This window comes from Arachis hypogaea, chromosome 13 (assembly GCF_003086295.3).
Source record: "Arachis hypogaea cultivar Tifrunner chromosome 13, arahy.Tifrunner.gnm2.J5K5, whole genome shotgun sequence".
Taxonomy (NCBI): Eukaryota; Viridiplantae; Streptophyta; class Magnoliopsida; order Fabales; family Fabaceae; genus Arachis; species Arachis hypogaea.
Genome location: NC_092048.1, coordinates 11251603 through 11279401, shown reverse-complemented (window position 1 = coordinate 11279401; position 27799 = coordinate 11251603). Strand labels below are relative to the sequence as shown.

The 27799-nt window shown below is 37.5% G+C and overlaps 2 protein-coding genes and 1 long non-coding RNA gene across 7 annotated transcripts; 2 read left to right on the top strand and 1 right to left on the bottom strand.

Moving 5' to 3' along the window:
* On the top strand, window positions 1-7147 carry LOC112737176 (uncharacterized). Of its 4 annotated transcripts, XR_011869349.1 has the most exons (13): window positions 73-715; window positions 793-2229; window positions 2415-2654; window positions 3206-3335; window positions 3681-3833; window positions 3983-4227; window positions 4530-4599; window positions 4897-5103; window positions 5361-5596; window positions 5888-5966; window positions 6043-6165; window positions 6387-6925; window positions 7006-7147. XR_011869349.1 is itself a non-coding variant. In XM_025786945.3 (12 exons), the coding sequence occupies exons 1-12, from the start codon at window positions 684-686 to the stop codon at window positions 6552-6554; spliced, it is 3120 nt and encodes a 1039-aa protein (XP_025642730.1). In that variant the 5' UTR covers window positions 73-683; the 3' UTR covers window positions 6555-7147. The 4 variants fall into 4 exon arrangements, 2 of the variants coding, with proteins under 2 accessions (XP_025642729.1, XP_025642730.1); XR_003168898.3 differs by having other exon boundaries at window positions 7-2229; XM_025786945.3 differs by having other exon boundaries at window positions 6387-7147.
* Window positions 7148-7261: 114 nt separating this feature from the next.
* Window positions 7262-27375, bottom strand: LOC112737177 (uncharacterized). 2 transcript variants are annotated; one of them, XM_025786946.3, is made up of 12 exons: window positions 27074-27375; window positions 26893-26990; window positions 26603-26812; window positions 26466-26532; window positions 26074-26171; window positions 20431-20515; window positions 9417-9540; window positions 8338-8439; window positions 8163-8227; window positions 7790-7871; window positions 7564-7643; window positions 7262-7467 (listed from the first exon to the last, which is right to left on the bottom strand). In XM_025786946.3, exons 1-12 carry the CDS (start codon window positions 27307-27309, stop codon window positions 7410-7412), a joined length of 1305 nt encoding a protein of 434 aa, XP_025642731.1. In that variant the 5' UTR covers window positions 27310-27375; the 3' UTR covers window positions 7262-7409. The 2 variants fall into 2 exon arrangements, with proteins under 2 accessions (XP_025642731.1, XP_072067309.1); XM_072211208.1 differs by having other exon boundaries at window positions 26466-26520; window positions 27074-27309.
* Window positions 26739-27535, top strand: LOC140177850 (uncharacterized). Its single transcript, XR_011869350.1, has 2 exons — window positions 26739-26860; window positions 27066-27535. It is a non-coding gene; the product is annotated as an uncharacterized lncRNA (long non-coding RNA).
* The last annotated feature ends 264 nt before the right edge of the window (window positions 27536-27799 follow it).

Here is a 27799-nt window from a genome sequence, read left to right as displayed (position 1 = left end):
AACAATTGGATAAATAATTTTTGGTAATTAGATTAAGACATTTTTGAGACACATCTTCTTCTTTGTGGGTTTGCATTTGGTGTTTTCTTTTTCAAAATTTTCAATCATTGGCGAAAACCCAAACAAGCAACGATTATTAGACACACACCCCAGAATCAATCTCCACCGTCCATCAACAATTTCTCATGACTCCTCCTCCGATCCCAACGTAACATGTCTTCTCCGGCGCCGCCGTTATATCCCGCCCTCTCCGCCGCCGCACCTCCACCTTACCACGATCTCACCTCTCGTATTCGCGCCGATTATCTCTTCTCCCCTTTCGATTCTTCGAATTTAACGGTTAAACGCGATGGAAGCTTTCAATAGCGACAAGAACAACGCCGCCGCTAGTAGCAGCGATGGTTTCTCGATTCCGAACGCGCCTCCGTCGGCGTTCACGTTCACGACCTCTTCAGCTTCGGGCCTTTCGAGACCGCGATTGGTGAAGCTTCGTAAGCACAACAATGCCCCTGCTTTCACTCCATTTCGCGACTCTACGGCTCCGGTTACGGCGGCGCCGGCACCGTTTTCCTCCCCTAGATATGGCTCATTTTCCTTTGGAGGTAACAGCAACAAGAGCGGCGATTTTGGCGCGGGTGTCGATAAAGGGATCAGTGATCAATTGAGGAGTCTTAGTATTGGGAATGCGGCGAAGAAAGTTGAGGGCTTCGAGAAGGTTGGTTGTTCTTCGCTTTTTGTCGATGATGATTTTGTTTTGAAAGAGATGAGCAAGTTGAATATTGATACGAACAGAAGTTTTGTTGAGTCGGAGCTGCAAAATGAGCTGAAGGAGAAATTGAGCACTGGAGAGGCGCATAAGAGTGGTGATTCTGTTGCTGAGAATTCGGCTAATGCGGTTATTAACCAGATGAAGAATCTGAATATGATAGAAGAATCTCAAGTTGATGGAATGAAATTTGGGAAAGGAACAGGGACAGAAGCGATTCTATTGAGGGAGATGGAGCATTTGAAACTTGTGAATGAGAGCAAGGACTCTCATGAATCGCATTCTCACAATCCTTTTCAAAAACCAGTGGAAGAAACTAGAGTGTCTTCATCAGCACCATCTCCTATATTTGGTGGCTTGAATTTTCAGCCTCAGCCTGTTGGAGGTGCCTTTGAAGCTACCAAGAGAGATGAATTTGAGTTTGTCTTCACGGGGAAACAAGATGCTTCAGGGTTGTCTTCGGTTGAGTTTAAAGCGCCTGCGACGATGCCAAAGACTAATCTTTTTGGAGGTGTTGATGAGAAATTGAAGTCTAATGCAAAGAAGGGAAAAGGTGGGAACATCAAAGTGAATAAAAGTAGAGCGAAATTGAATCAGTATGCCTCCCCAACCCAGCCATGGAGTGGTCAAGGTTTTGTTCTGAAGGACAATGTTCCCCAAGAGAACTCTCAGGGTTCTCCAAATGCTTATTCACCAATGGATGTGTCTCCATATCAGGAAAAACTGGTTGAAAACCAATGCTTAAGTGAAAATTCTGTGGCATCCAACAGCGAGTCATTTAGTATTGATAGCAACTCTATGGTTAATGATTCAGAACAAACAACATTGGTTGATCCTATAGATGAAGATCTAATTGCAGCTACTGAGTGCTTGAATATTTATGGGAGAGAGGTTCCATGCAGGGAAACAAAGGAAGGGAACTCTGAGCATCCTATGCATGAAACTAATAGTGTTGAACACAAACGGAATGACTCTATTTCAGAGTTTGAAACTGAAAGCTTTAAGTCTGCTATCGATGAACTGAGCGTAAGTGTTGCATCTTGTACATCAGCAGAAACTGAAGCCGACGATAGTAATATAATGTTGCATCAAAGTCCCGTTTCCAGTCCAAGAAATATAAGTGGATCCGGCTTCACATTTGCTGCTGCTCCATCAGCTGAAGTTCAATCATTGAGCCCAAAACGGCATTACAAAAAGAAATCTTGGCTAAATTTCGGCCATGATACTTACAACTACACTTCAAACATAAAGGTCCCTTATTCATCATCATCCGTGGCATTTTCTCCCCTTTCTACAACTTCATCTCTTTTCACATCAGGCCCTGGTCCAAATGCCAAAGTATCTTTGCCTCAACCCAAAACAAGGGATTCTGAGTTGAATAAGGAGCAGGGGCTGAAGGAGACTTCTTCTGTTTCTGCTGCAGCCATTGCTTCTCAGGAAGCCTGTGAAAAGTGGCGGCTCAGGTGAGTATATATTTTGACAGTTTGTGCTATTTATTATATTTGCAGGCGCAGTCAGTTACTTGATATGTACTTATCTTTGGATACTGCATTACAATTTCTTCCTTTTTAGGTTGTTTGTGTCTGTGTAACAAATTAGATAACTTCAAATTACTTTACAACTATTATCTCATTCTGCTTTATACCAGAGGAAACCAAGCCTATAAAAATGGAGACCTGGGTATGGCTGAGAACTTTTACAAAGAAGGAATTAGTTGTATTCCTAAAGAAGCAGCACCTCGGGGCTGTCTTAGGGCTTTGGTGCTATGTTATAGCAACCTTGCTGCCACGCATATGTCTCTTGGTAGGATGAGGGATGCACTAGAAGATTGTATGACGGCTGCCAACATAGATCCAAATTTCCTCAAGGTGCAACTTAGAGCTGCAAAGTAAGTTTCATTTCAGCTTCTGATGTTATAGTGCTTAGTGATTTAAGTTGTACATATTTTAGTTTTGTAGGACAACAGAAGGCTTAGGATATAATTGATCACAGTTATGGTTTTGTAGGGTGGAAAATAGTTGTATAAAGGTTGTTGGGTATAGCTGAAGGTAGTGGTGTTGTGCAGGCACTCTAAGATTGATGACTACTCGAGTGCTGTGACACTACTAATTTTATTTTTTATTCATCTTGTAAGGAAAGAACAGATCTAGATAGACAAAGAAGCATGATGCCTTATGCCTTATGTGTTATGTATAATATGGAAATATGCAAGTGTATAGTTTTAAATATTGATAGCTCCCACAATATCTTAAGCACCTTCCTAGGTCCTACAATTATTTATCTAAATACAGTTTACATGTTAAATAATAGGTATATACTTTCCTAGGTCCTACAATGTTTTACCTAAATACAGTTTACATGTTAAATAATATGTATAGTTTTAAATATGAGACAGATGATTGTATCCGTTAAGTCTTTTTATTATTTTTCTTGTTTAAGTTGTTACCTTGCCCTCGGGGAAGTTGAAGATGCATCACAATACTTCAAAAAGTGCTTGCAATCTGGAATTGATGTTTGCGTAGATAGAAAAATTGCTGTGGAAGCCTCCGAAGGCTTACAAAAGGCACAGGTTTGGTTATTTTATAATTATTGTGAATTTAATGTTGTGGAGGCTTCAATTATTAGCGTTACGTTTTTGTTAAAGGTTATTTATTAGCTACAGATTCCACATACAATGGTTTAATGTTGAAACCTCTTAAATCCAACTTGTTCGACACTTTAGATTATATTACCCATCAAGTGGTACAGTTTCACAACAGTCTGAAGTTCATTTTTTTCAATTTGTCGGTAAATTAATTTTTGACATTAGTGCTGCCAAGGTTTTTCCGTTATAAATTTTGAACTGGACAGGGTCTGAAGGTACCTCCCTTTCTTCCGTAACTGATTTAGCGTTTCTGTCTTTAACATATGGCAGAAAGTGTCAGATTTGATCAATCATTCTGCTGAGCTTTTACAAAGAAGAACATCCTCCGACGCAGAGGGTGCACTGGAGCACATTAATGATGCACTGATGATAAGTTCACACTCTGAAAAATTGCTTGAAATGAAAGCAGAGGCTCTTTCAATGGTTGGTTCCTCTCGCTCTTAGTATGCTGGAAACTTGTTGAAGCTAAGATAATGTTAAAAGTCGGCATAAAGCTACATGTAGTAATATAATGTTTTATACCAACTGTGGCTAATCTGGCTAATCTGGATTACTTTTGCTTCAAATATCAGCTGTGTAGATATGAGGAGGTGATTCAGCTGTGTGACGAGACCCTTGTTTCTGCCGAGAAGAATTCTTATCCATTTGATGGCAGTACCCAAGTCGCATATATGGATAATGAAGAACGCTCAACAAGATTGTACTTCAGATTATGGCGGTGCTCAATGGTGGTTAAAGCCTACTTTTACCTAGGAAAGCTTGAAGAAGGTCTTTCTTTCCTGGAGAAACAAGAGGAAAAGTTATCTGCCATAAACAAGTAATTTTACTAACCTATGACTATTTAACCTCTTGTGGACCCTTCAAGAGAGAACCCAAAAAAGGCAAAAAGGGATTGAATATAGGGAATTAATAATGCCATTTCCATTTTTGATAATGCCACTCCACACATGATCTTTTTACATTGTATGTATGCATGCGTTTGTAGAAAAAAGGAGTAGTATCATCAAAATACGAGTGGCAATATCCATTCCCTTGAATATGTAATAGCAGCTTTTCTTGTTTGTTTGTTTTTATTTTTATTTGTGGTTTTTAATCTTAACTTTGGTATTGTCCCTGAAGGAGTGGAGGCAAGGTTTTGGAACCACTCATACCACTAGTTGTAACTATACAAGAACTTTTGCGTCACAAGGTTAGCTTATATTGTCTTTCATGCCAAATTGTTGTTGATTATTTACTTTATCATTCTATTTTATAGTAAATGGTGCCGGGAAACTTTCTGCCATTTTTCAATATAACATTACCATTTTAGGTTTTGTTGTAATGCAAGTTAAATAGGTAAAATAGTAGTTTTACTTGACCGACCAATTTTTTTTAATTTAAAATTTTTTCAGCTTCAGTTTTATTCATTCTGTCCTTTCTCTGCAACAAGGAATTATTTATTTTATTCATTTATTTTAAATTTTGATGTGAATTTATTTAAATGCAGGTAGCAGGGAATGAAGCATTTCAGGCCGGAAAGCACACAGAAGCTGTTGAGCATTATACATCTGCTTTATCTTGCAATGTGGAGTCTCGTCCATTTGCAGCTGTCTGTTACTGTAACCGTGCTGCTGCATATAAAGCATTAGGTCAAATAACTGATGCTATTGCAGATTGCAGTCTAGCTATAGCACTCGATGGAAATTATTTGAAGGTTTTTTTTTTTTTTTTTTCTCTTTAACCTTGAACTGAAACTTTGCCAGATATTAATATTATCCATGCTTGATAGCAGGTTCCCCTAGATGCTATCTTTGTATTGTTGCAAACTTTCTACTTTGTATATGTATTTTCATTTTCTAAAATTTATTCTTTTTGAACTCCGGACTAAATGAATGATTTTATTTAGGATTTCAATTGCATGTTAATTGGATAAATATATGTATGAAAGATATGTCTTCATTACTCATGCAGGCACTTTCTAGGCGTGCAACACTATATGAAATTATAAGGGATTATGATCAAGCAGCAAGTGATCTTAGGAGACTTGTCTCCCTCCTTAGTAAGGAAGTGGACGATAGTACCAATCAACCTGGGTTATCTGATCGGTCAACTAGTTATACTAATGAATTGAAACAAAATCGTATTCGGCTTTATGAAATAGAGGAGGAAGCCAGAAAGGAGATCCCTCTTGATATGTACCTCATTTTGTAAGTTCTTTTCTTATTAACACTGGCCTGTTTATAATAACTTTTCATCTGTACCAATACAATCCCATGTTACAAGTTATCAAGATCATTTTCTTCAACGGCACCGCCCCTCTACCTTTCTGATAAATTTCAATGTGAAGGCTATAAGCATGCAAATTCTCGACATCTTCACATTTATCTTGAAAATATGCAATGTCGATAGCCTAGAAAGGTTAATTGTATCTGGGGGAATAAATCAGTGTGCAAGTCATATCTGTCACTGATGGTGTGTCTGCTGTTTGATGTTGGCAGGGGAGTTGAGCCATCTGCTTCATCATCTGAAATCAAGAAGGCCTATCGGAAAGCGGCACTTAGACATCATCCAGACAAAGTAATTTTGATTGGCCACTTGGGTTAATGCTTATATATTAATATTCGTGTTTTACCATTTTTGTTTTATTCTGTAGGCTGGTCAATCTTTGAGAGATGATGGGATATGGAAGGACATTGCTGAAGAAGTACACAGAGATGCAGATAGGCTTTTCAAAATAATTGGCGAGGCGTATGCTGTCCTATCAGACTCTGCCAAGGTATTGTGTATATTCAAATAACAAATTTTAAAAGTCTTCTAAATATTGTTTATATTGAAGGATCAGTGATGCAAATTGGAATATATTTCTTTGGTTACTTATACCACATTGCTTAGATTCTAAATATTATTAGCATGAGATGTCGGATGGACATGAACCAAGTTGCAAGGGCCTTGGAGCATAATGCGTTGCATATTCATTTTATCATTGCATTCTTGCAGCGGGCACGATATGATGCGGAAGAAGAAATGAGAAATGCCCAAAAGAAACGCCATGGACCTATGCCTAGACCTAGTGCGGATGCCCAGTATTATCCATTTGAACAAAGTGGCAGGAGATCATGGAGAGAGGGTCGGAGATCATACGGTAATTCTGTTCCTCAGTTTTGAACCTGGCCAACAAAGTAGGAAATAAGAAAAAACCGTGAAATTTAATCTGGCTAGGATCAGGATTACAGTTTGACTTCACTGATGTTGGGCCAAGTAAGGTGATCTCTTTATCTGCTGCACTTGCATGTGCATTTTGAGAAACTCAGTGATGCATTCATTCAGTTGCTATGCTGCTTGAGTCTGGAGTTTCAAGAGAGGTCCAACAGGCACCTAAATTGGCGAATTAAACACGAGATCGGAAAAGTTTTGCTGGCCAATGTTTCCGGTTGCTTTGGGAGAACTTTTCTCTGACAAGAGAAGAAGATGTGATTTCATTCTAAGAGCATTTGTTTATATATATATTTTTTTTTATGGCTGACCATTACTTAGAGGTAGGTTTCGGTAATTAAGCTTGGCCAAGATTGAAATTTTGCTTTTATGATTGAGGTCTGATTTTTTGTTGGTTTTGCAGATGTAAATTTTATAGACACACTTGTCAGAAAGTCTATACTGAGATGTACAGATGAAATCAGATTGTAATACCACTTCTAAGGTTGTAATTACGACTTATGAAACCACCAGTTGCAATTTTGCTAACAAAGTAATTTTTGAAATCATTGGTTTTTTTTGGGACATCCATAATTGTTTCAGGAACATGTAATTCTTTTTATTTAATTAATTTATTTATTTTAACATAAACATGGTCAAATCAACATCTTAGTTCCGTATAACATAAGAAAGTTATAGCTTCTTTTCCATTAATCATCTCTCATGGACTATACATTCATTACATTGTACACCTTTGATAAGCGATTACATTGTACACCTATCAGTACAACAAAATAATTTTACTGAATTTCACGTTTGGATCCCAGCTCATACATATATTCCTAATCCGTGCTCCTTTGGATTTGTTTCAATCGTCCATGGTGATCTGAGTACTCAGAAATGAAGAGAAAAAAGCAAATAAAATGGCATAAATAAAAATTTTGCAAAGAAAGTCAACAATAAATAAGTTTTAAAAGTTCACCTGTTCATTACAAAGTTAAATGTACCCTGGCTAGCACGCTTGAGAAGAACTTCTCTGGCCTCAATTGCAAGTCCTTGAACCTGCATATAGAATTTAATTATATAATTATATTCAGATTAAAAGAAAAAGAAAAAAAATTACTTTTGTGGTGAAATGTTCATGTTATAAGTCTAAAATGTGCCCCCCCCAAAAAAAAGGAAAACACTGTAAATGCAATAATGCATACCTCATCAGGAAACCAAACACCAGGCTCTGTGCTTCCTTCTAGAATCGCAAGTGCAAATGCTGCTGTTGCAATTCCTGCAGCTCTGGAAGAACGTACACGTAGCATTAATTGTTAGTGAATAAATATTATCACTTTTATTATGATAATATCATTCATAAAAGGGTCATTATTATAATAAGCCTTGTCATAACTAATAACATACCATATATTCAATCCGAGTTTAAAAACTTGTATGTTGTACCATATATAGTACTTCAAAACACTACTTACATAGCATCCAAAGAAATTATATACATAAATTAAGAATGTGTCAAAAGCTAATTTAATTTATGTACGAAATGCAAATAAAGTGGCAATTGTCAATGTAAATTACGTGGAAAGTTTCCTGTGACTGAAGATGGCAACCCTGCTGCGGTCACTTGCACACTCCAAATCAACCTGTTAAGAACATCTATAACAACAGTTCTGCCATTTTTGAAAAGAAAAGAAAATTAAAAGAACGATTAAAGGAGCACTATTTTCACAATATTTCTACTTATTTGCCTCACCCTCATTGATATATGTTCCCCGACAATCCCATCAACTGCTTCAATTAAAGGACCAAATAATTCAACCAACCTTCCCACTTTACTCCTGTCTCTCAGAAATTCCTGCATCGTTTACTCAATTGTGTGAAGAAAAGAGAATAACATATACTCCTCAATTATATTAATAGTAGGCAGAGAAGAAAGAAAACAGTGGAGTTAGTTTCAGTATTGCTTGTTGATACTCAGGGTTATGGTTCAAATAATAATTATTATAAGTCTCGCGCCTCTTTGAAACAAGATTTTTAGGTAGTTTACAAGACTGCATTTGAAAGAGAGACTGAGATTCAGAGACAGAAATTGAAAGACTGAAAGATAGAGACTAAATTAAGTTATAGTATTGTGTTTAGTGTAAAATGTACTAGATTGAGTTATGTCTAAGTATCATATTTGGTTTAAGATAAATACGAAAAATGAAAAATAGATTTAAAATTTGAAAAGTTAAATGAAAATATTTAAAAAAAATTATTAAAGATTCAATTTCCAATCTCAAAAATTTAAGTTATTTGTATTCCTGTTTTCTAGAGATACTTAAAAATTGAACTTTTGTGTTTCAAATCTAAAATTTTAGTTCTAATATATAATACTAAGTAGCAATCATCCAATCTCAGTTTTAATATCTAAAAACAAACACTACATAAATACGCGATATTTCTCATTTTTTTAGCACAATTTTAAAATTGAATTAGAGTCGCTTAATTTCAATTTTAATATAATTTCAGAACTTATTTAATTCAATATTGTTATATTATTTTACAAATATTTACGTTCTAGATAATCATTTATGGGCGATATTATCATATGATGTAGTAGATTAAATCATTAAACACAGCTCATACCAATTGAAACTAAGATTTCAAATCCAACCAGAGTACTCTATATCGTGCTAAAATAATTAACACAAGCAAATCATAATATTTTACTTAATTAGTGTAGTTTGTGTTCACTTTTCAGCTCTATTGGCACCATTATTATACATATTTCAAGATATTCTAAAGGAATACTGTTAGCAACAAATTAAAGCTTATGATTCAGGAGCATACCAAAGGAAGAACTTTGGTCAAATTTTCCATTCCCCAATTCCAGAAAAATGGTGCTGATCCAAATCGAGCACTAACAGTTGGCACTCCTAGATTCTCATAAGCACATCTAACCTCTGGTAAATTCCTGAATACCATGATTGAAGTGTAATCTTAATTTTCAAGAATAAAAGCAAATGTTTAAGGATAATTAAATGGAAAATTGTATTTGGAGAAAGATTTAACTTTGTTAAGTAGACCAAGTCTATCATCCACATGCTTTTCTTTTTTTTTTTTTTTCACATTTTTTTATTTTTCTTAAAATATGATATTGTGAAATGATGATGTGTTTTGTGTATTTTGATAAAAATGTATCATTTTTCCGGGTATCATTTTCTCAATTAAATCAATTAGTGGGAGGCTTTTTATAGAGCAGGATATGATCTTCACACAAGTTACATTTCAACTTTGCTAACGATATGAAAAAGGACATAATTATAATTTAGTATTATTTTGTTTTACAAACAGTTTTTTGCTAAGGACGAATATGTTCATTTAAAATTAAAATTTCTAACCGCTATAGAATGAAAGTAAATTAAATTATGATTATTATTTGTTAAATCCAATATATATATATATATTATAAAAATACATTATTTTTATTAAAATTTCATTAAAAAGATAACATAGTGTATTTTATTAAAAATTTATGAAATTTGTTATGGTGGGTAACCGGAGATTATTGGGTTGGATTAGCTTGGCTGGCCCAATCGTCTGAATGAGGAAGCCTCCGAATGGGTTTATGATCCAAGGCCCCCATCCGACTTCCGTGTGAGAGAATGGGGGGTGGTACTTGCAAAGACACTCCGATGCCAAAGTCAGCAAAGGGAGCAAAACAGGTCTAGAGAGTATTGGGCCTCTGAGATACCTGAGAAGTGTCAGTGTATTTATAGTGGTGAACCCATAACCACCGTTGGAGTAGTTTCGCCATTTAAGGTGGATAACCGTCCCTTTATCTTAGGGAGGTTGAGATATGGCACTTGGAAGTGGGTAGAGAGATTTTAGGGGCAGTTACTCATTTGAATGGGTGTTTATCTGCTAGCTAATCTTCGTCCCGACTTCTTTAGAGCAAGTCGTGGTAGGGACCGACTTCGTAGGGCGAAGGTCGGTGCAGGGCGAGGCTCAATCCTCTGGATTGGGCCTTTCGTTTGGACCTGGGCCTTACTATTGGGCCAAGGTATGAACAGTGCCCCTACTCGAGCCCAATTTCTTTTAAGACTTGGGTACGAGTATTATACTCGGGGTTGTAGCCGACTTGTTGGAGAACCGATGTGATGGTTTGGAACCGACGTGACTTTTCGTGACTTTTGATTTTCACAGTTACGTCTAATCAAACGTCGCGTCCGTTAGAGGTTTGCGTAGGGATTGTCTTGGTAACGGTGCACCCATTAATGATTGCTTCCGTTTTTACCATTATGCCCCTAACGTTTTTATAAATACTTTCCTTCTCTTTCGTTGCTTCGTTTCTACGATTTTTCAAATTTTCTTCTTCTCATCCGTTCGTGGAGCACCCTTGTTTGAAGACTTTTATCTTCCTCTACCTTATTTCCAGATAAAGGTTAGTCTTTTCTTCTTTTTACGATGTTCTTTCTGTTTGCATGCTTTTATTCTTTAGATAGAGAGAAGTTGATTCGTAGGCTTTGATTCCGTATTCCCCTTAGAGACTATGTTTTTTATTTTCTTTTCTTTTTCCTTTGTAGGTTTTACTCACCTTTTTAGGAAAAGAAATGTCTTCTGTAGAAATTCTTGCTCAGTGGGTCGATGTCACAGTCTTAGGAGAGGAAACTCTGGTTGACACTGATTTTATAACTGGCCTTTGCACTCGGCACCGGCTCTGCACCTCTGATGAGGATGAGCCAAAGTATGAACTGCTTGCCCCGGGTCCGGAAGACCGGGTTTGCTTTGGGAGGGCTTCAGAGGCAGCCCCTCATTTCTTTTATATGTATGAGAGTATGATCACCCGACTGGACATTTTTCTCCCTTTCTCTGATTTTGAGGTTGCTGTTTTACATCACTGCCGTGTTGCACCTACCCAGCTTCATCCCAATTCTTGGGGCTTTCTAAAAATTTATCAGTTTATCAGCCGTGCCTTGGAATTTCCGACTTCTTTGAGGATTTTCTTTTTTCTTTTCCACATGACCAAGCCCTTCAGTGGGCAAAATAACAAGCAGCAATGAGTGTCCTTCCGAGATATACAAGGTCGGAGGGTCTTCACCCTTTTTGATGAATCTTTCCATGACTTCAAAAATTATTTTTTCAAAGTTCAAGCCATAGAGGGTCACCACCCCTTTTTCTTGGATGAGAATTCTTCTCCTCGCTTTCCCTTGTACTGGTTAGAGGCCTCCCCCTGTGAGAAATATGGTTTGGACGATCTAGATGAGGTGGAGGCAGCCATTGTAGGGATCCTCCGAGAAGTATGGGGGAGGGTCCCATATCTGGATACCAAAAAATTTCTCCAGGGGTCTCCGACCTTTGTCCAGACACAACTAGGTAGTTTTTATTTATCTACTTGATTTCCGACTTGTCTGACTTTTTGGCTACTAATTGTTTTTACAGAGATGGCGAAAAAAAATTCTAGTGAGTCTTACCAGAGAGTCCAGGAGGCCAAGGCGAGGTCCCGTGCCAGGATTGGCGGCGCCAGGGTAACTAGTTCTCCTCTTCCTCCTCCTCCCTGAAATTTGGGGACTCCTTCTCAACCCATCGTTATTTCTTCCTTGGCTTCTTCTCAGCCGCCCCCTTCCCCCTGACCTTCCCCTGAGCCAGAGAAGAAGAAGCGCAAGGCTTTAGAGCCTGGCTCTTCTTTTGAAGGTGAGGCTAAGGCGGATGCTCCTGCATTTATCCGGAAGTACATCTACCCCCATACCCGTATAGGTATGGATGATGTTTCTATTCGGAACCACCTTACTATTCTGGCTGAGGAGAGCATCAGGGAGGCAGGGGTTTATGCCAAGTTCCTTGATATTTTTGAGAAGACTCCTCTTAGCTCTCTGGGTTCAACCTCGAGGGTTGAAGAGCTGGAGGAAAGGCTTCTCATATATCGGAAACATGAGGAGGAGTTGAAGAAGGAGGTCGCTAAGTTGAAGGAGGAGAGGGATGGCCTTCGGGAGAAGGAGAACAAGTTGCAAGCCCAATGCAATATGGAGGAGGGCTTGAGGAAGAAGGCGCAGGAGAGTTATTCGAGTTTATTTGAGGACCTCGTGGCTGTGAGGAAGGATTTGTTGAATTCTGGGAATGCCTACGCCGAGTTGGAGGACTCTATTGCTGAGGGGGACGAGGAGGCCTGGAGGATTTTTAAGGAGCAGGTAAGAGTCCTTGCTCCCGACCTGGATCTCTCTCCTTTGGATCCTGACAAGGTCGTCATTGATGGTGCCATAGTTTATCCTCCTCCCTCTCCCAAGCATGTCACTGAGTCAGATTTGAAGACTTGGGGATAGAGAATCGTTAAGTCCCCTCCTCGTCCAAAGGATGCTCCAAGTTCCTCGAAGGCTCCGAGTACCTCCTCTCCGTCTCCGATGGATACTCCCCTTCCTGGACCTGATGGCGCTCCGACTACTCTTCCCGACTCTGGTGGTGATCCGACTACTCCTGGCGGTAATGCTTGAAAAGAATTGTTGGCTATATGGGGCTCGGCCTGTGGGTCCCCTCTTTTTTAAACTCTTTTATATTTGTGGTGGTTGTTTTTTGACATTGGCCTTTTAAGGCTGTAAACAAAATATTGATAAGTGCCCTTTTTGGATAAGGGTTTTATTTAACAGAAAATCCCCTTTTTTGGGTAAGTGTTTCAGTTACTTTTGGTGTATATGCTTTTCTGGTTTTGATTGAAGTTCCCTTGATCTTTTCTGCAAATCTTTTCTTTGGCTTGTCTGTCCTTCTAAGCCTTTTTGCTTTTAAGGACTTTAGGACAGTCTTTAGGCTTTTTGATAAGTTTTTTTTATCTCTTTTTGCTATTCCCAATACTCAACTTTGATTTTTTTGAGTTTTTATGACTTAGGTTATTTTTGCAATGCGTTTTCTTTTCTACTCGGATTTTCACCTCAACTTATGAGTCGGGATATCTCCGAGTTTCTCACGATCAACTTTTATAACCTCTTTACGCCGACTTGTACCTCGTCGTTTTATCCTGACGACCATCTAGGTCGGTTCATGGGATTTTCACGTTTTGTCGAGCTTAAGTCGGCGCGTTTCGTAGAGAGAAAAATAAACAAAAGGGGAATTTATAAGAGACTTTGTAAAAAGATCTTTATTTATTTGGGAAGGTACTTTATTGCTACTAAGGGCTTTTAGTAATCTATTCTCCCTTAGCCTCTACTATGATGCCTCGTTAAAAACCCTTCTTCAGAAAAAATCCTTTGACTTTTGGGAAAAAATCGTAAAGTTGGGAAAAGAGTACATCAGGGAGTAGAGTTCGCTTTTAACTATAGTACCTTTTCATGTTACAAGCATGCCACGACCTTGGTAACTTGGTGCCGTTCAGGTCGGTCACCTTATAATAACCTTTTCCTAAGACCTCGCTAACTTTATAGGGTCCTTTTCAATTAGCTGCTAGCTTGCCTTCCCCCGATTTGTTGACTCCAATGTCGTTTCTGATCAAGACCAAATCGTTTGGGGCGAAACTCCTTCGAACGACTTTTTTGTTATACCTGGTAGTCATCCTTTGTTTCAATGCCGCTTCTCTTATCTAGGCTTGTTCTCGGACTTCGAGGAGCAATTCAAGCTCCTCTTTGTGCCCCTGTATGTTCCCGATTTCATCATGGAGAATCACCCTTGGGCTTTGCTCGCTGATTTCCACTGGTATCATAGCTTCTACGCCCATAGACAAGTCGGAAGGGTGTTTCTCGAGTGGCTGATTGGGGTGTCGTCCGATAAGCCCACAACACTTGGGGAAGTTCTTCTGTCCAAGCTCCTTTTGCATCTTGTAGTCTTTTCTTCAGCCCTGCCAGTATGACTTTGTTGGCTGCTTCGGCTTGTCCATTGGCTTGTGGATGTTCCACCGAGGTGAACTGGTATTTGATTTTCATACTGGCCACTAGGCTTCTGAAGGTAGAGTCAGTGAACTGAGTTCCGTAATAAGGTATTCCATACCTTGTGATGATATTTTTGTAGAGGAACCTCCGACTTCTTTGGGCTGTGATGGTGGCTAATGGTTCTGCTTCTATCCACTTTGTGAAGTAATCTATTCCCACGATCAGGTATTTGACTTGTCCTGGCGCCTGGGGAAAAGGACCTAACAAATCCATTCCCCATTTTGCGAAGGGCCATGGAGAAGTTATACTAATGAGCTCCTCGGGGGGAGCCACGTGGAAATTTGCATGCATTTGGCATGGTTGGCATTTTTTCACAAATTCTGTGGCATCTTTCTGCAAGGTCGGCCAGTAGAATCCAGCTCGGATTACTTTCCTGGCTAGCGACCTGGCTCCGAGATGGTTTTCGCAGATCCCATTATGGACTTCCTCTAGCACTTCAGTGGTCCTTGAGGTTGGTACGCACTTCAACAATGGCGTTGATATTCCTCTTGTATAAAGGATGTTTTTCACCAGAGTGTAATATTGTGCTTCCCTCCGGATTTTCTTAGCCTCTTTTTCCTCCTTGGGGAGGATGTCAAATTTTAGGTATTCGACCAAAGGATTCATCCATCCGAGGTTTAGCCCGGATACCTCAAGGACATCTTGTTTGTCCTCTGCTTTCACCACAGAGGGCTCTTGGAGAGTTTCCTGGATCAGGCTTCTATTATTCCCTCCTGGCTTAGTACTTACTAACTTGGAGAGGGCGTCTGCTCTGCTATTGAGGTCCCGAGTTATATGCTTAACCTCGGTTTCCGCAAAGTGCCCGAGGTACTCCAGAGTTTTTTCCAGGTATCTCTTCATGTTTGGGTCTTTGGCCTGATACTCTCCATTTATCTGGGAGGTCACCACCTGAGAGTCACTGTATATCATCACTTTTGTTGCACCGACTTCTTCGGCCAGCTTCAATCCCACAATCAGGGCTTCATATTCTGCCTGATTATTTGAAGCTGGGAATTCAAATTTGAGGGATACCTCTATTTGAGTTCCCCTTTCGTCAGCCAGTATTATGCCTGCACCACTTCCTGTCTTGTTTGAGGATCCGTCTACATAAAGTTCCCATGTAGTTGGCTTTTCCTCTTGATCTCCCGCGTATTCTGCTATGAAGTCGGTGAGGCATTGGGCTTTGATTGCTGTCCGAGTTTCGTACTTCAGGTCAAACTCGGAGAGCTCTATTGTCCATTGAACCATTCTCCCTGCAACATCCGTCTTTTGGAGGATTTGCTTCATGGGTTGGTTCGTTCGGACTTTTATTGTATGTGCTTGGAAGTAAGGCCGTAACCTTCGTGAGGCTATTACTAAGGAGTAGGCAAACTTCTCTATTTTGTGGTACCTTAGCTCGGGGCCCTGTAGAACTTTGCTGATGAAGTAAACTGGATGCTGTCTGACCTCGTCCTCCCTTACCAGGGCTGACGCAACAGCTTTGTCTGCTACGGACAAATATAGGACGAGGTCTTTCCCGACTAGAGGTCGGGTTAGGATTGGTGGTTGGCTCAGGAACCTTTTGAACTCCTGGAACGCTCCTTCGCATTCTGGAGTCCATTCGAACTGGCATCCCTTTCTTAATAAAGAAAACAGTGGAAGGGATTTCAGTGCCGATCCTACCAAAAATCTGGAGAGGGCTGCAAGTCGGCCATTCAGTTGCTGAACCTCTCTTAAGCAAGTCGGGCTCTTCATTTCCAGGATAGCTTTACACTTATCGGGATTTGCTTCGATCCCTCTCTGTGTTAGCATAAGCCCTAGGAACTTTCCAGCCTCCACCGCGAAGGTACACTTTGCGGGATTTAGCCTCATCCCGTGTAACCTTATGGTGTTAAATACTTGCGAGAGGTCTGCCAAGAGGTCGGTTTCTTCCTTGGTTTTCACTAGCATGTCGTCTACATAGACTTCCATTAAGCTCTCGAGGTAGGGAGCAAACACCTTGTTCATCAGCCTTTGGTATGTGGCCCCTGTATTTTTTAATCCAAATGGCATGACCACGTAGCAAAAATTTGCTCTGGGCGTGATGAATGATGTTTTCTCCTGGTCCGGCTCATGCATTGAGATTTGGTTATATCCTGAATAGGCATCCATGAACGACAATTATTGATATCCCTAGCTAGAATCTACTAAGGTATCAATACTTCGGAGTGGATAAGGGTCTTTGGGACATGCCTTATTTAAGTCGGTGTAGTCGACACACATCCTCCATTTGCCGTTTTGCTTCTTGACCAGCACTACATTTGCTAGCCATGTTGGATATTTAACTTCTCTAATGAAGCCGGCTTCTAGGAGTGCCTGCACTTGCTCTTCCACTACTAGGACTCGTTCCGGGCCGAGCTTGCGCCTTTTCTGTTGTATAGGTCGGGATCCCGGGTGTACCGAGAGCTTATGGGACATGAGCTTGGGGTCTATCTCGGGCATGTCGGAAGCTTTCCAGGCGAAGAGGTCAGAATTATCTCTTAGGAGCTTAGTCAACCCTTGCTTCAGGGTTTCCCCTAGGCTGGCTCCTATGTTGGTATTCTTCCCTTCCTCTTCGCCGACCTGTATTTCTTCAGTTTTTCCTCCTGGCTGTGGTCGTAGCTCTTCTTTGGCCCTTGCACCACCGAGCTCTATGGTGTGAACCTCTTTGCCTTTTCCCCTCAGGTTCAAGCTTTCATTGTAGCACTTTCTTGCCAACTTCTGGTCTCCCCGCACCGTTGCTATTCCCGCAGGTGTCGGAAATTTCATGCAGAGATGGGGGGTAGACACCACCGCTCCGAGTCAATTTAGGGTAGTTATGCCGATTAGGGCATTGTATGCTGACCCCACGTCGATGACTATGAAGTCTATGCTCAGAGTTTTGGACTTTTCCTCCTTTCCGAAGGTAGTGTGGAGGGGTAGAAATCCCAGTGGTTTTATTGGCGTATCACCTAGCCCTAGTTTGTCAAACGCGGGCTTGAAAATGATGTCTGCCGAGCTTCCTTGGTCCACTAGAGTTCTGTGGAGATGGGCATTGGCTATGATCATAATTATCACCACTGGATCGTCGTGTCCAGGGATTACTCCTTGCCCATCTTCCTTTGTAAATGAGACGGTAGGAAGGTCGGGTGATTCATTTTCGACCTGGTAGACTCGCTTGAGGTGTCTTTTGCGAGAGGACTTGGTGAGTCCCCCTCCCGCGAATCCACCTGAGATCATATGTATATGTCTCTCCAGAGTCTGCGGTGGAGGGTCTCTTCTATCTGTGTCATCTCGCTTTCTCTTCCCATGATTGTCCGACCTTTCTATGAGATATCTGTCTAGTCGGCCTTCTCTGGCCAACTTTTCTATCACATTTTTAAGGTCGTAACAGTCATTTGTTGAGTGACCATATATTTTATGGTACTCACAGTAATCGCTGCGACTCCCGCCTTTTTTATTTTTAATGGGCCTGGGAGGTGGCAGCCTTTCAGTATTGCAAATTTCTCTGTATACGTCCACTATAGAAACCATCAGGGGAGTATAAGAGTGATATTTCCTGGGTCTGTCGGGACCAAGGTCTTCTTTCTTCTTGGGCTCCCTTTCTCTCTCCTTTATTGAGGGAAGGTGCCCAGGTCGTGAGCTCGACTCTCTCAGTCTGGCATTTTCCTCCATGTTGATGTACTTTTCAGCTCGTTCTTGTACATCACTTAAGGAGGTGGGGTGCCTTTTTGATATGGACTGTGAGAAGGGACCTTCTCTGAGTCCATTTACTAGCCCCATGATGACTGCCTCGGTGGGCAGATCTTGAATCTCTAAGCATGCTTTGTTGAACCTTTCCATATAATCCCATAGAGGTTCTCCGACCTCCTGCTTTATTCCCAGGAGGCTTGGTGCATGCTTTACTTTATCTTTTTGAATGGAGAACCTCATTAGAAACTTCCTCGAGAGGTCCTCGAAGTTGGTGACCGACCTTGGAGGGAGGCTATCGAACCACTTCATCGCTGCTTTCGATAAGGTGGTCGGGAAAGATTTGCAGCGCGTCGCATCAGAAGCATCAGCCAGATACATCCGACTTTTAAAATTGCTTAAATGATGCTTCGGATTTGTGGTTCTGTCATAAAGGTCCATATCAGGGCTTTTAAAGTTTCTTGAAACTTTTGCCCTCATTATGTCCTCACTAAAAGGGTCCTCCCCTCCTGGGGGCGACTCTTCTCGATCGTCACGGGAGTTCCGACCTTTGAGGGAGGATTCTAACTTTAAGAGTTTTTTCTCTAACTTTTTTCGCCGTTCCATCTCCTCTTTTAGGTTTTTCTCTGTCGCCCTTTGTCGCTCCCGCTCCTGCTCTAACTGTTCTAAGCGACTTTGGTTGACATGGACTAACCTCATAAGCTCAGTTGCATGGGATGGTCCATCTTTTTCCGATTCACGCCCCTCCGAGGAATTTGCCTTCGGATTTTTTAAGTCCGGATGTGCCTTCCCTGTGTTGGTCACTGGTTCCTTGGTGGAGGGTTGGGTCTGCGTCGTTGTTTCCGATATCTGGATTCTCTTGTTCGGAATCCGACGCTACATGACCATCTTCCTGGGATACGTCCGCCATTACTGGCTGATCTCTCGGGTCCCCGGCAACAGCGCCAATGTTACGGTGGGTAACCAGAGATTATTGGGTTGGATTAGCTTGGCTGGCCCAATCGTCTGAATGAGGAAGCCTCCGAATGGGTTTATGATCCAAGGCCCCCGTCCGACTTCCGTGTGAGAGAATGAGGGGTGGTACCTGCAAAGACACTCCGATGCCAAAGTCAGCAAAGGGAGCAAAACAGGTCTAGAGAGTATTGGGCCTCTGAGATAGCTGAGAAGTGTCAGTGTATTTATAGTGGTGAACCCATAACCACCGTTGGAGTAGTTCCGCCATTTAAGGTGGATAACCGTCCCTTTATCTTAGGGAGGTTGAGATATGTCACTTGGAAGTGGGTAGAGAGATTTTAGGGGCAGTTACTCATTTGAATGGGTGTTTATCTGCCAGCTAATCTTCGTCCCGACTTCTTTAGAGCAAGTTGTGGTAGGGACCAACTTCGTAGGGCGAAGGTCGGTGCAGGGCGAGGCTCAATCCTCTGGATTGGGCCTTTCGTTTGGACCTGGGCCTTACTATTGGGTCAGGGTATGAACAAAATTATTTTATTTTATACCTATATATATATATATATATATATATATATAATAAAACAATAATTACACCTTTTAATTTTTCAAAAATATCATATTATGGAAAATAGTTTTTTTCTCCTTACCATAATTTTAATTTTACATAGAAAACTTAAATATTTATCATACCCAAATAGTTTTTTTTAATAAAATGTTCTCTTTAAATATATAATACAAAATATTTTTCATTTTTTAAATAAGTACTTCCCTTAACTGCACAAACAAATAATCCCTACTTCTATCTTGAAAGACAGGATAGTCAAAATCAAATTCTAAATTTTTTTTCTATTATTAAAGATTTTAATACTATATTATAAATTATTTCTCTTAAAATATATAAATAGATTTGATAAATATTGAGTGGCAAGTCTTTTTTTAATAAATTATAAATATTAACAACACATCAATTTTATAATACTAACAGAAAAGTTTCAATTATTTAAAAAAAAAATAGAATTTTTGTATAAATAACACATGAAAAAGAGAAGAAGCAACGTTAAAAACATGTTGAAAAAAAAGAAGAGGAAAAAAGAAAAAGAAAAAGAATACAAAATTAGATTTTTTTGGATTCTTTTGAAGTACTTATGAGTAAATAACGATTTATTAATTATTATAGTAATGTTAAAAAAATATTTTAAATTTATTTTATTTAATATTTATTTATTATAAATATATTAAATAAAAATAAAAATAATAAGTTTTAACAGTTTTTAGTTAATATTTTTTTTGTTATAAAAAAATCGATAATTTTATATTTATTAAGATAAAATACTTTCGATATATATGGAAAAACTTACATTAGATAAACGTCTCTTTTGCCAATTCCTTCTTCAAAATCAACATTGAGCTTTCCACTGTATGGCTCCAGTTTGACCTTTTCTCCTAGTTGAACATTCCAGCTTTATTATTTACACATTGATTGGATGAATAAAAACAAAGAAAATAAAGAGAAAAATATATATCTATATATATACTTGTGTGTATGCATAACTTATTTCGATCAAGAGAAAATGAAGGGGAAAAGTGTTATATTGAAATATATGATAAAAAGAATTTGTATAATATAAATATAATTAATACGTGAAAAAATGCTAGTATTTGATGAACTTCAATTTTAATTTATATGTAGAATAAAAGATAAGTTTTGAACAAATAGTAAAATAATGATTTAATATTTAGTCAAAATTAATTTTATTTATTAAAAGTAAATGAATTAAATTTAACCAAATAATAAAATGGCATACTCGCTACTTAATTATATTACTTCTTTTAAAAAAATTAGTCTAGGTTACGGGAGCATCCAACTTCTCTAGTGTAATTTACACATATAAATTAAATAGAGAAACATCTTGTTAGATTATCGTCATAAACTAGATTTTGCTATAAATGTATCCTATATGTATATGTTATATGACTGGGTATTATATTTGTGAATAAAACCAACTTAATTCTAAAGTACGACGTTTTACTCAAACAAACATACATCATAGCCTACTAAATGATAAGTGTGAAGGTTAAAACTTATATAAATACCAAGATTTAGTGGGAAATTAAAAACTCTAATATCCAACTACATAGATTTAGTAGGAGCAGTGATCCTCGGATTTTTTATTTTAATAAATAAATTAATTATAATAATTATTGAAATAAATAATTTAAAAAATATTTACCGAAATAAATATCCTTCTCTTATCTCGTTTACACGGTAAATGAGATCATTTTTCATGTATCTCGTTTACAGTATAAACGAAATAAATGTATTTATAAATAATTAAATATAAATTTTAAAAATAATAAAAATATTAATAATTTAAACTAGACCAAACTATTAAAAATAGAATGTTTCAAATAATAGAGAAGATGTACAATTTTAAATAAAATGGAAGATAATCAGTCCATTTTAAATAATAAAGATTAACACGTTTACTTGGAAAACACATAAGTGCACTCTTAAAGTGCCCACTATTAATACAGTTGTCTTCAGTTGTATGGATCTGGATATAGCTCTTCCAGAGGAGAAACCCACTTCCACTCCAGAAAATCTCAATGAGGTTAAAATAGAGAAGTGAGAGAGATCCAATCGAATGAACATTATGATCGTGAAACGCTCAATTCCTGAGGCGTTTCGGGGCTCTATTACTCAGGATAAAGATGCCAAACAGTTACTGAAAGATGTTGAAATTTTTTTTACTAAGAATGAAAAGGCGGAGACAAGTAGCCTTTTGAGCAAAATTGTCTCCATAAGGTGTAAAAGTAAAGGGAACATAAGGGAGTATATTATGGAAATGTCTCATCTTACTTCAAAATTGAAAGCACTAAAGTTAGAGTTGTCTGAAGATTTATTTATGCATTTCATTTTGATTTCCCTTCCTGCACATTTTGGGCAATTCAAAGTGAATTATAACACTCTGAATGACACTTGGTCCTTAAATGAGCTTATATCTCACTGTGTGCAAGAAAAAGAGAGGCTACAGCAAGATAAGACTGAAAGTGCTCACATGACTTCATCTTCTCAGTATAAAAGAAAGCGTGATACTACTGCGGATGTGCCTTTTCAGCAGAAAAAGGCTAAGAAACAGGATCAAGTTTCAATCTGTTTCTTCTGTAAGAAGGTGGGACATATGAAGAAGGATTGTACCAAATATGTCACTTGGCATGTAAAGAAGGGTATAATTCTTACTTTCGTTTGTTCTGAGGCTAGTTTAAGTTATACACCTGTTGATACTTGATGGGTAGATTCTGCTGCTACTACTCATGTAAGTGTTACTATGCAGGATTGCCTGTGGAGCCGACTGCCAAGTGATGCTGAAAGATACATCTATGGGGTAGATGGCAATATAGTTGCAGTCGAAGCTATAGGAACATTTAGATTATGTTCCATGAGTGGATTTTACTTAGATTTATTAGAGACGTTTTATGTACCGTCATTTAGACGGAATTTGGTTTATGTTTCTCGTTTGGACAAATCAGGTTATTTTTGCTTGTTCGGAGACAATAAAGTCAATCTCGTTTATAATTCGAATAATATTTGCTCTGGTCATTTGGTGGATAATCTATATAGGCTTGACTTAAATTCCTATAATAATGAAATACTGCAAACGGATACAAAACGAAAACTAAATGAGAATTCGGCATCATTATGGCACAAACACCTAGGTCACATCTCTAAACAGAGAATTCAGAGGCTCGTGTCGGATGAAATTCTTGGACCCCTAAATTTGGCGGACTTTGAAGTCTTCATTGAGTGCATAAAGGGGAAAAGGACAAACGAAAGGAAATTAGGTGCCGAGAGAGCTAAAGATGTCTTAAAACTGATACATACCGATATATGTGGCCCATTCTCTACTGTCTCTTGGAATGGACAACGGTACTTTATTACGTTCATAGATGATTACTCTCGTTACGGGTATCTATATTTAATTCATGAAAAGTCTCAAACCTTGGATATTTTCAAGTCTTTCAAAGCTGAAGTTGAACTTCAACTTGGAAAGAAAATTAAAGCTATCAAATATGATCGTGGTGGTGAATACTACGGAAGATATGACGGTTCAGGTGAGCAACGTCCCGGACATTTTGCTCTTTTCCTAGAGGAGTGTGGTATTGTTCCGCAATATACCATGCCAGGCAAACCTAGTATGAATGGTATTGCAGAGCGAAGGAACCGAACTCTTAAGGACATGGTGAGAAGTATGATTAGTCATTCTTCTTTGCCTGAATCACTTTGGCGAGAAGCCTTAAAGATCGCAGTGTACATCCTTAATAGGGTGCCAAGCAAAGCAATTAACAAAACTCCATATGAAATTTGGATTAGGAAAAGGCCCAGTATAAAGCATTTGCATATTTGGGAATGTTCAACTGAAGCGCGACCTTATAGGCAACATGAAAGAAAATTTGAATCAAGGACAACTAGTTGCTACTTTGTTGGTTACGCTGAGCACTCACGGGGTACAAATTTTACAATCCTACATCAAGGTCTATTTTGAGACGGAAAATGCGAGATTTCTTGAGGATGTTGAGTTTGGGGGAAGGAAATATTAGGAATGTTGCTTTTGATGAGGATTCTGTAACTGACAATGATCAGGTCCTTGTGCCTATTATTGTTCAAGATACAGTTATAGTACAAGAGCATATACAATGAAAATCCTATTGTAGATTCAGTTACAGTACAAGAAAATAATGAGAATCCTCTTCAATCCCAACCCATACAGCAAGCTCAACAACCTCAAGAAGTGTTATTAAGAAGATCCAACAGAGAAAGAAGAAAATCCATATATGATCGCAAACAAGCTTCCCGTCAATGGTATCACAAGTTTAATCAGGTCATTACCTCATATAGTTTTGAGGTAAATATTATAGATTGTATACCGCAAGTTCAGTGAGAGTAAATACATATTTTTGGTCTTATATGTTGATGACATTCTACTTGCCAGTAACGATATAGGCTTGTCACATGAAACTAAAAAATTTTTATGGCGATGCCTCTTTTGTATTAGAAATCGAGATACTAAGAGATCACTCTCAAGGTATTCTTAGATTATCACAAAAGAACTATATCAAAAGTATTTTAAGTAGATATGTCATGGAAAGTTGTAGACCAATGGACACACCCGAAACTAAAGGAGACAAGTTTAGTCTCAAGCAATGCCCCAAAATAATCTTAAGACAGCAATGCATGATAAACCTTATGCATCAGCACTAGGAAATTTAATGTATGCTCAAATCTGCACACATTCTGATATATCATTTATAGTGGGAGTATTGGGTAGATACTTGAGCAATTCGGGCATAGATCATTGGGTAGCTGTTAAACGCGTATTGCGTTATCTAAAGAGAACAAATGATTACATATTTACTTATCGGAGATCAGAAAATTTGGAGATTATTGGATACTCTGATTCCGATTTCATGGCATATGGTTACGAAATTTTGTCACTGAACTTCGTATAGTAGATGACATTAAAAAATCATTAAAGATATTTTGTGACAATAAGTCAGTACTACTATTCTCCAACAACAATAAGAGCTTGACAAAATCGAAGCATACAGACATCAAGTTCTTAGTTGTGGTTGCATTTTTTCTAACTACCCACTATTTAAAAATTTGAAATATAATTTAAATATACGTGATTTATTTGATGACCTAGTTAATGCATACTCTATTGGCGTAGAATATGAAATCTTTTCTACTTAAATTATATTTCAAATTTTTATGTACTCCCATACAATAAACAAAAAAATAAGTGAACATGGAAGAAGAAAATGTATTAATAATTGGTAGTTAGAAAAAAGTGCACTTATGTGCTTTACAAGTAAACGTGTTAACGTGCTTATTTTATCTTCTCTATTATTTAAAATCGTTCATCTTTTCTATTATTTGAAACATTTCATTTTTAATAGTTTGGTCCAATTTAAATTATTAATATTTTTTATTATTTTTAAAAATATATTTTTATATTTTTAAATACATATATCTCGTTTACAGTGTAAACGAGATAATTTTTCATGTATCTCATTTACATTGTAAACGAGATATATAAAAATTGAAAAAATACACATATTTACGTGCAAATTTTTTTCGTTTATAGTATAAACGAGATAAGAAGAGTATTTATTTCAATAAATATTTTTTAAATTATTTATTTCAATAATTATTATATTTAGTTTACTTATTAAAATAAAAAATCCAATGATCCTTTGATCTAATAATGCCCTTTAATAATGCTATTCGTACCCTAAAATTAGTCATTAAAATCAATCACTAATATATTTATATATAAATATATGTGGTTTAATTTATTTTAATATATTTTTGATAGATGAGACATGAATAAAAATATTATATCCAAAAATATTGAAGTAGAGTATTTTTTATCTATCTTAAAAAGACACAAAAATACTAATAAAAGACACAATTTATTTTTTATTTTTTATTATTCTTATTAATTTTTTATAATTATTTTTTTCTCAAAATTTTTTATTAAAAACATAAAAAAAAATTAAATTTTCATAATTTATTTTAGTTTATCAATACACAAAATATAAAAATATTAAATTTTGTATTTCTACTTTTTATATTTTATTTTTAATATTTTATCTTATCATGTTCTCATAATCAAACGCAACCTTATATCCTAAACCCTAATACCGGATTATGTAACAAAATTTGGTAGGAACAACAATATCTTAACGAGAAATACTATTTGTACACTAAAATTAGTCACTAATGTATTTGTATATAAATACATATGTGGTTTAATTTATTTTCAATATGTATTTGTATTTCAACAAGTATTTTATATTAATAGCGGATTTTGGTGGCTGATTTTAATATATACGTAGCATAATCCTATCCTAATTAAATAGGCGTCTATCATTTATAAAATTTTTAAACTTTAATTATGAAATGAAATATAATGTAGAGAAAGTATGTAGACACCAACCTTTGCTATATGCAACTACTTCCTCCCCCAACAAGAAGAGGCTACCAAGCAACACGGCTGGACCAGCACCACCAGTTCCAGATATATAGTAGGAGAACCTGTGAACCAACAATATATACTTATGTACATGCATTCGAATATATATGCATCTTTTAATTATTCTCAATTATTAGCTTTAGATAAAAATAATGAAATGAGTTTTTTTTTTAGAATTTAATTAACATATCTTTTTATTATTATTTAAATTTTTTATATAAAATATAAGAATTTGTGTTTTTATTTTTTATTCTTATTTTCAGTATTTTATATTTTAAAATTTTATTAAAAAAAACTTATTGTTTTTGTTTTCAATAATGGCAACAGGTAGGAGACTAAGAGATAAGAATGATGACCTTAGGCTTTCTGGCTTATCTTGATCACTTTCACTTAGTGCAGCGCGGACTAACTCTGCCGCCATGACTAAGAAAGTAGTTTCAGTGAGTGAGTGAGTAAAATAAGGAATAATAACAGTTAGAAGTTGGAACCGTACCTGTGCTGAGTCCGGGGCATAATCCTCCGGTAGTTATGGCTGGAACATTAGCGCCTAATGCTCTTCTCATAAAGGACTTAGCACGCCACGCATACTTTGTGTCATCGCAGATATCAACATATGCCGTCTTGGTGTTTATGGCTGCTTCAAGCACGCTGCATTTTTCTTCTTTTTGGAACGGCCCCGCCGCATGAACCACAAGATCCACCTCTGCATTTTCATGGTTGACTTTTTAATTGACTAAATAATTAAGAGTAGGTAAGTCACCAAAAAAACTAAGAGTACGATACCTTGAAGAGCATTTTGGAGTGAATTTTCATCATTCATATCAACCTGAGAAAAACCAGAATTGCCCCCCAGTTTTGCAACCATAGCTTCACCTCTCTCCCTATTATTGTTACCGTGATTTAATTGAATTAACGATTCCTATTCACAGTTAGTAATTAATTATTGTATATAACAGAGAGAGACCTGTTTCGACCGGCGACGACAATGCGGAGGTCAGGGCAGAGGTTGGAGAGGGCAATGGCGGTGGATCCACCGACCCGACCCGTTCCACCAAGGATCAAGACTCTCGAGTTGCGGGTTTTCTCGGGAAGCTTAACCGTGTCAACGTCAATGTTGCTTGTTTGGAGTTGGCTCTTGATATTGAATTTGGAATTCAGTGGCAACCATTTCAAATTGGGAAGCACAGAAGCTGGCGCCATTGAATTTGGTTGCGCGCCAAGTGAATGAACACAATAACTAACTAACGAAGTAATTAATTCACTCACGCACCCAGTTTTCTTTCCTTCTAATATTTTATATAGGCGATGTAGTGTGTGTTAATCGTTTCTGGTACATATTTATACTAGAGTAAAATATCATTTTTGTCCCAACTTTTGGGGTAAATTCTATTTGTATTCCTAAAGTTTAAATCGTCCTATTTGTATAACGTTTGTAAAAGTGATTCAATGTTATCTTACCGTCAATTACACATCATGAACGCTTTAGTTTGAGTTTTAAAAATCTCTTCTTAAAGTTAAAATACAAATGTTTGGGATAGAATCAATGATCTACTATAAAAAATAGCTCATTAAATGTTAAAACTAATTCCTACAACATTTATATAATTCACTTTTTTAGGGACATAATTGAATCTAAACACAAATAGTAGGTATAATATTAAAATCGACCACATCCAAATGAGACCTAATT

What these genes read in the sequence shown, in the direction of transcription:
- LOC112737176 (XM_025786944.3), top strand. Translation starts at nt 350, where the DNA reads ATGGAAGCTTTCAATAGCGACAAGAACAACGCCGCCGCTAGTAGCAGC. An exon ending in AAGAACTTTTGCGTCACAAG is followed by an intron (nt 4,600 to 4,896) that starts GTTAGCTTATAT and finishes ATTTAAATGCAG; the next exon opens with GTAGCAGGGAATGAAGCATT. An exon ending in TCGATGGAAATTATTTGAAG is followed by an intron (nt 5,104 to 5,360) that starts GTTTTTTTTTTT and finishes TTACTCATGCAG; the next exon opens with GCACTTTCTAGGCGTGCAAC.
- LOC112737177 (XM_025786946.3), bottom strand. Translation starts at nt 27,309, where the DNA reads ATGGCGCCAGCTTCTGTGCTTCCCAATTTGAAATGGTTGCCACTGAAT. An exon ending in GTGTTTGGTTTCCTGATGAG is followed by an intron (nt 7,644 to 7,789) that starts GTATGCATTATT and finishes TTCTATATGCAG; the next exon opens with GTTCAAGGACTTGCAATTGA. An exon ending in TTTAACTTTGTAATGAACAG is followed by an intron (nt 7,468 to 7,563) that starts GTGAACTTTTAA and finishes CTGAGTACTCAG; the next exon opens with ATCACCATGGACGATTGAAA.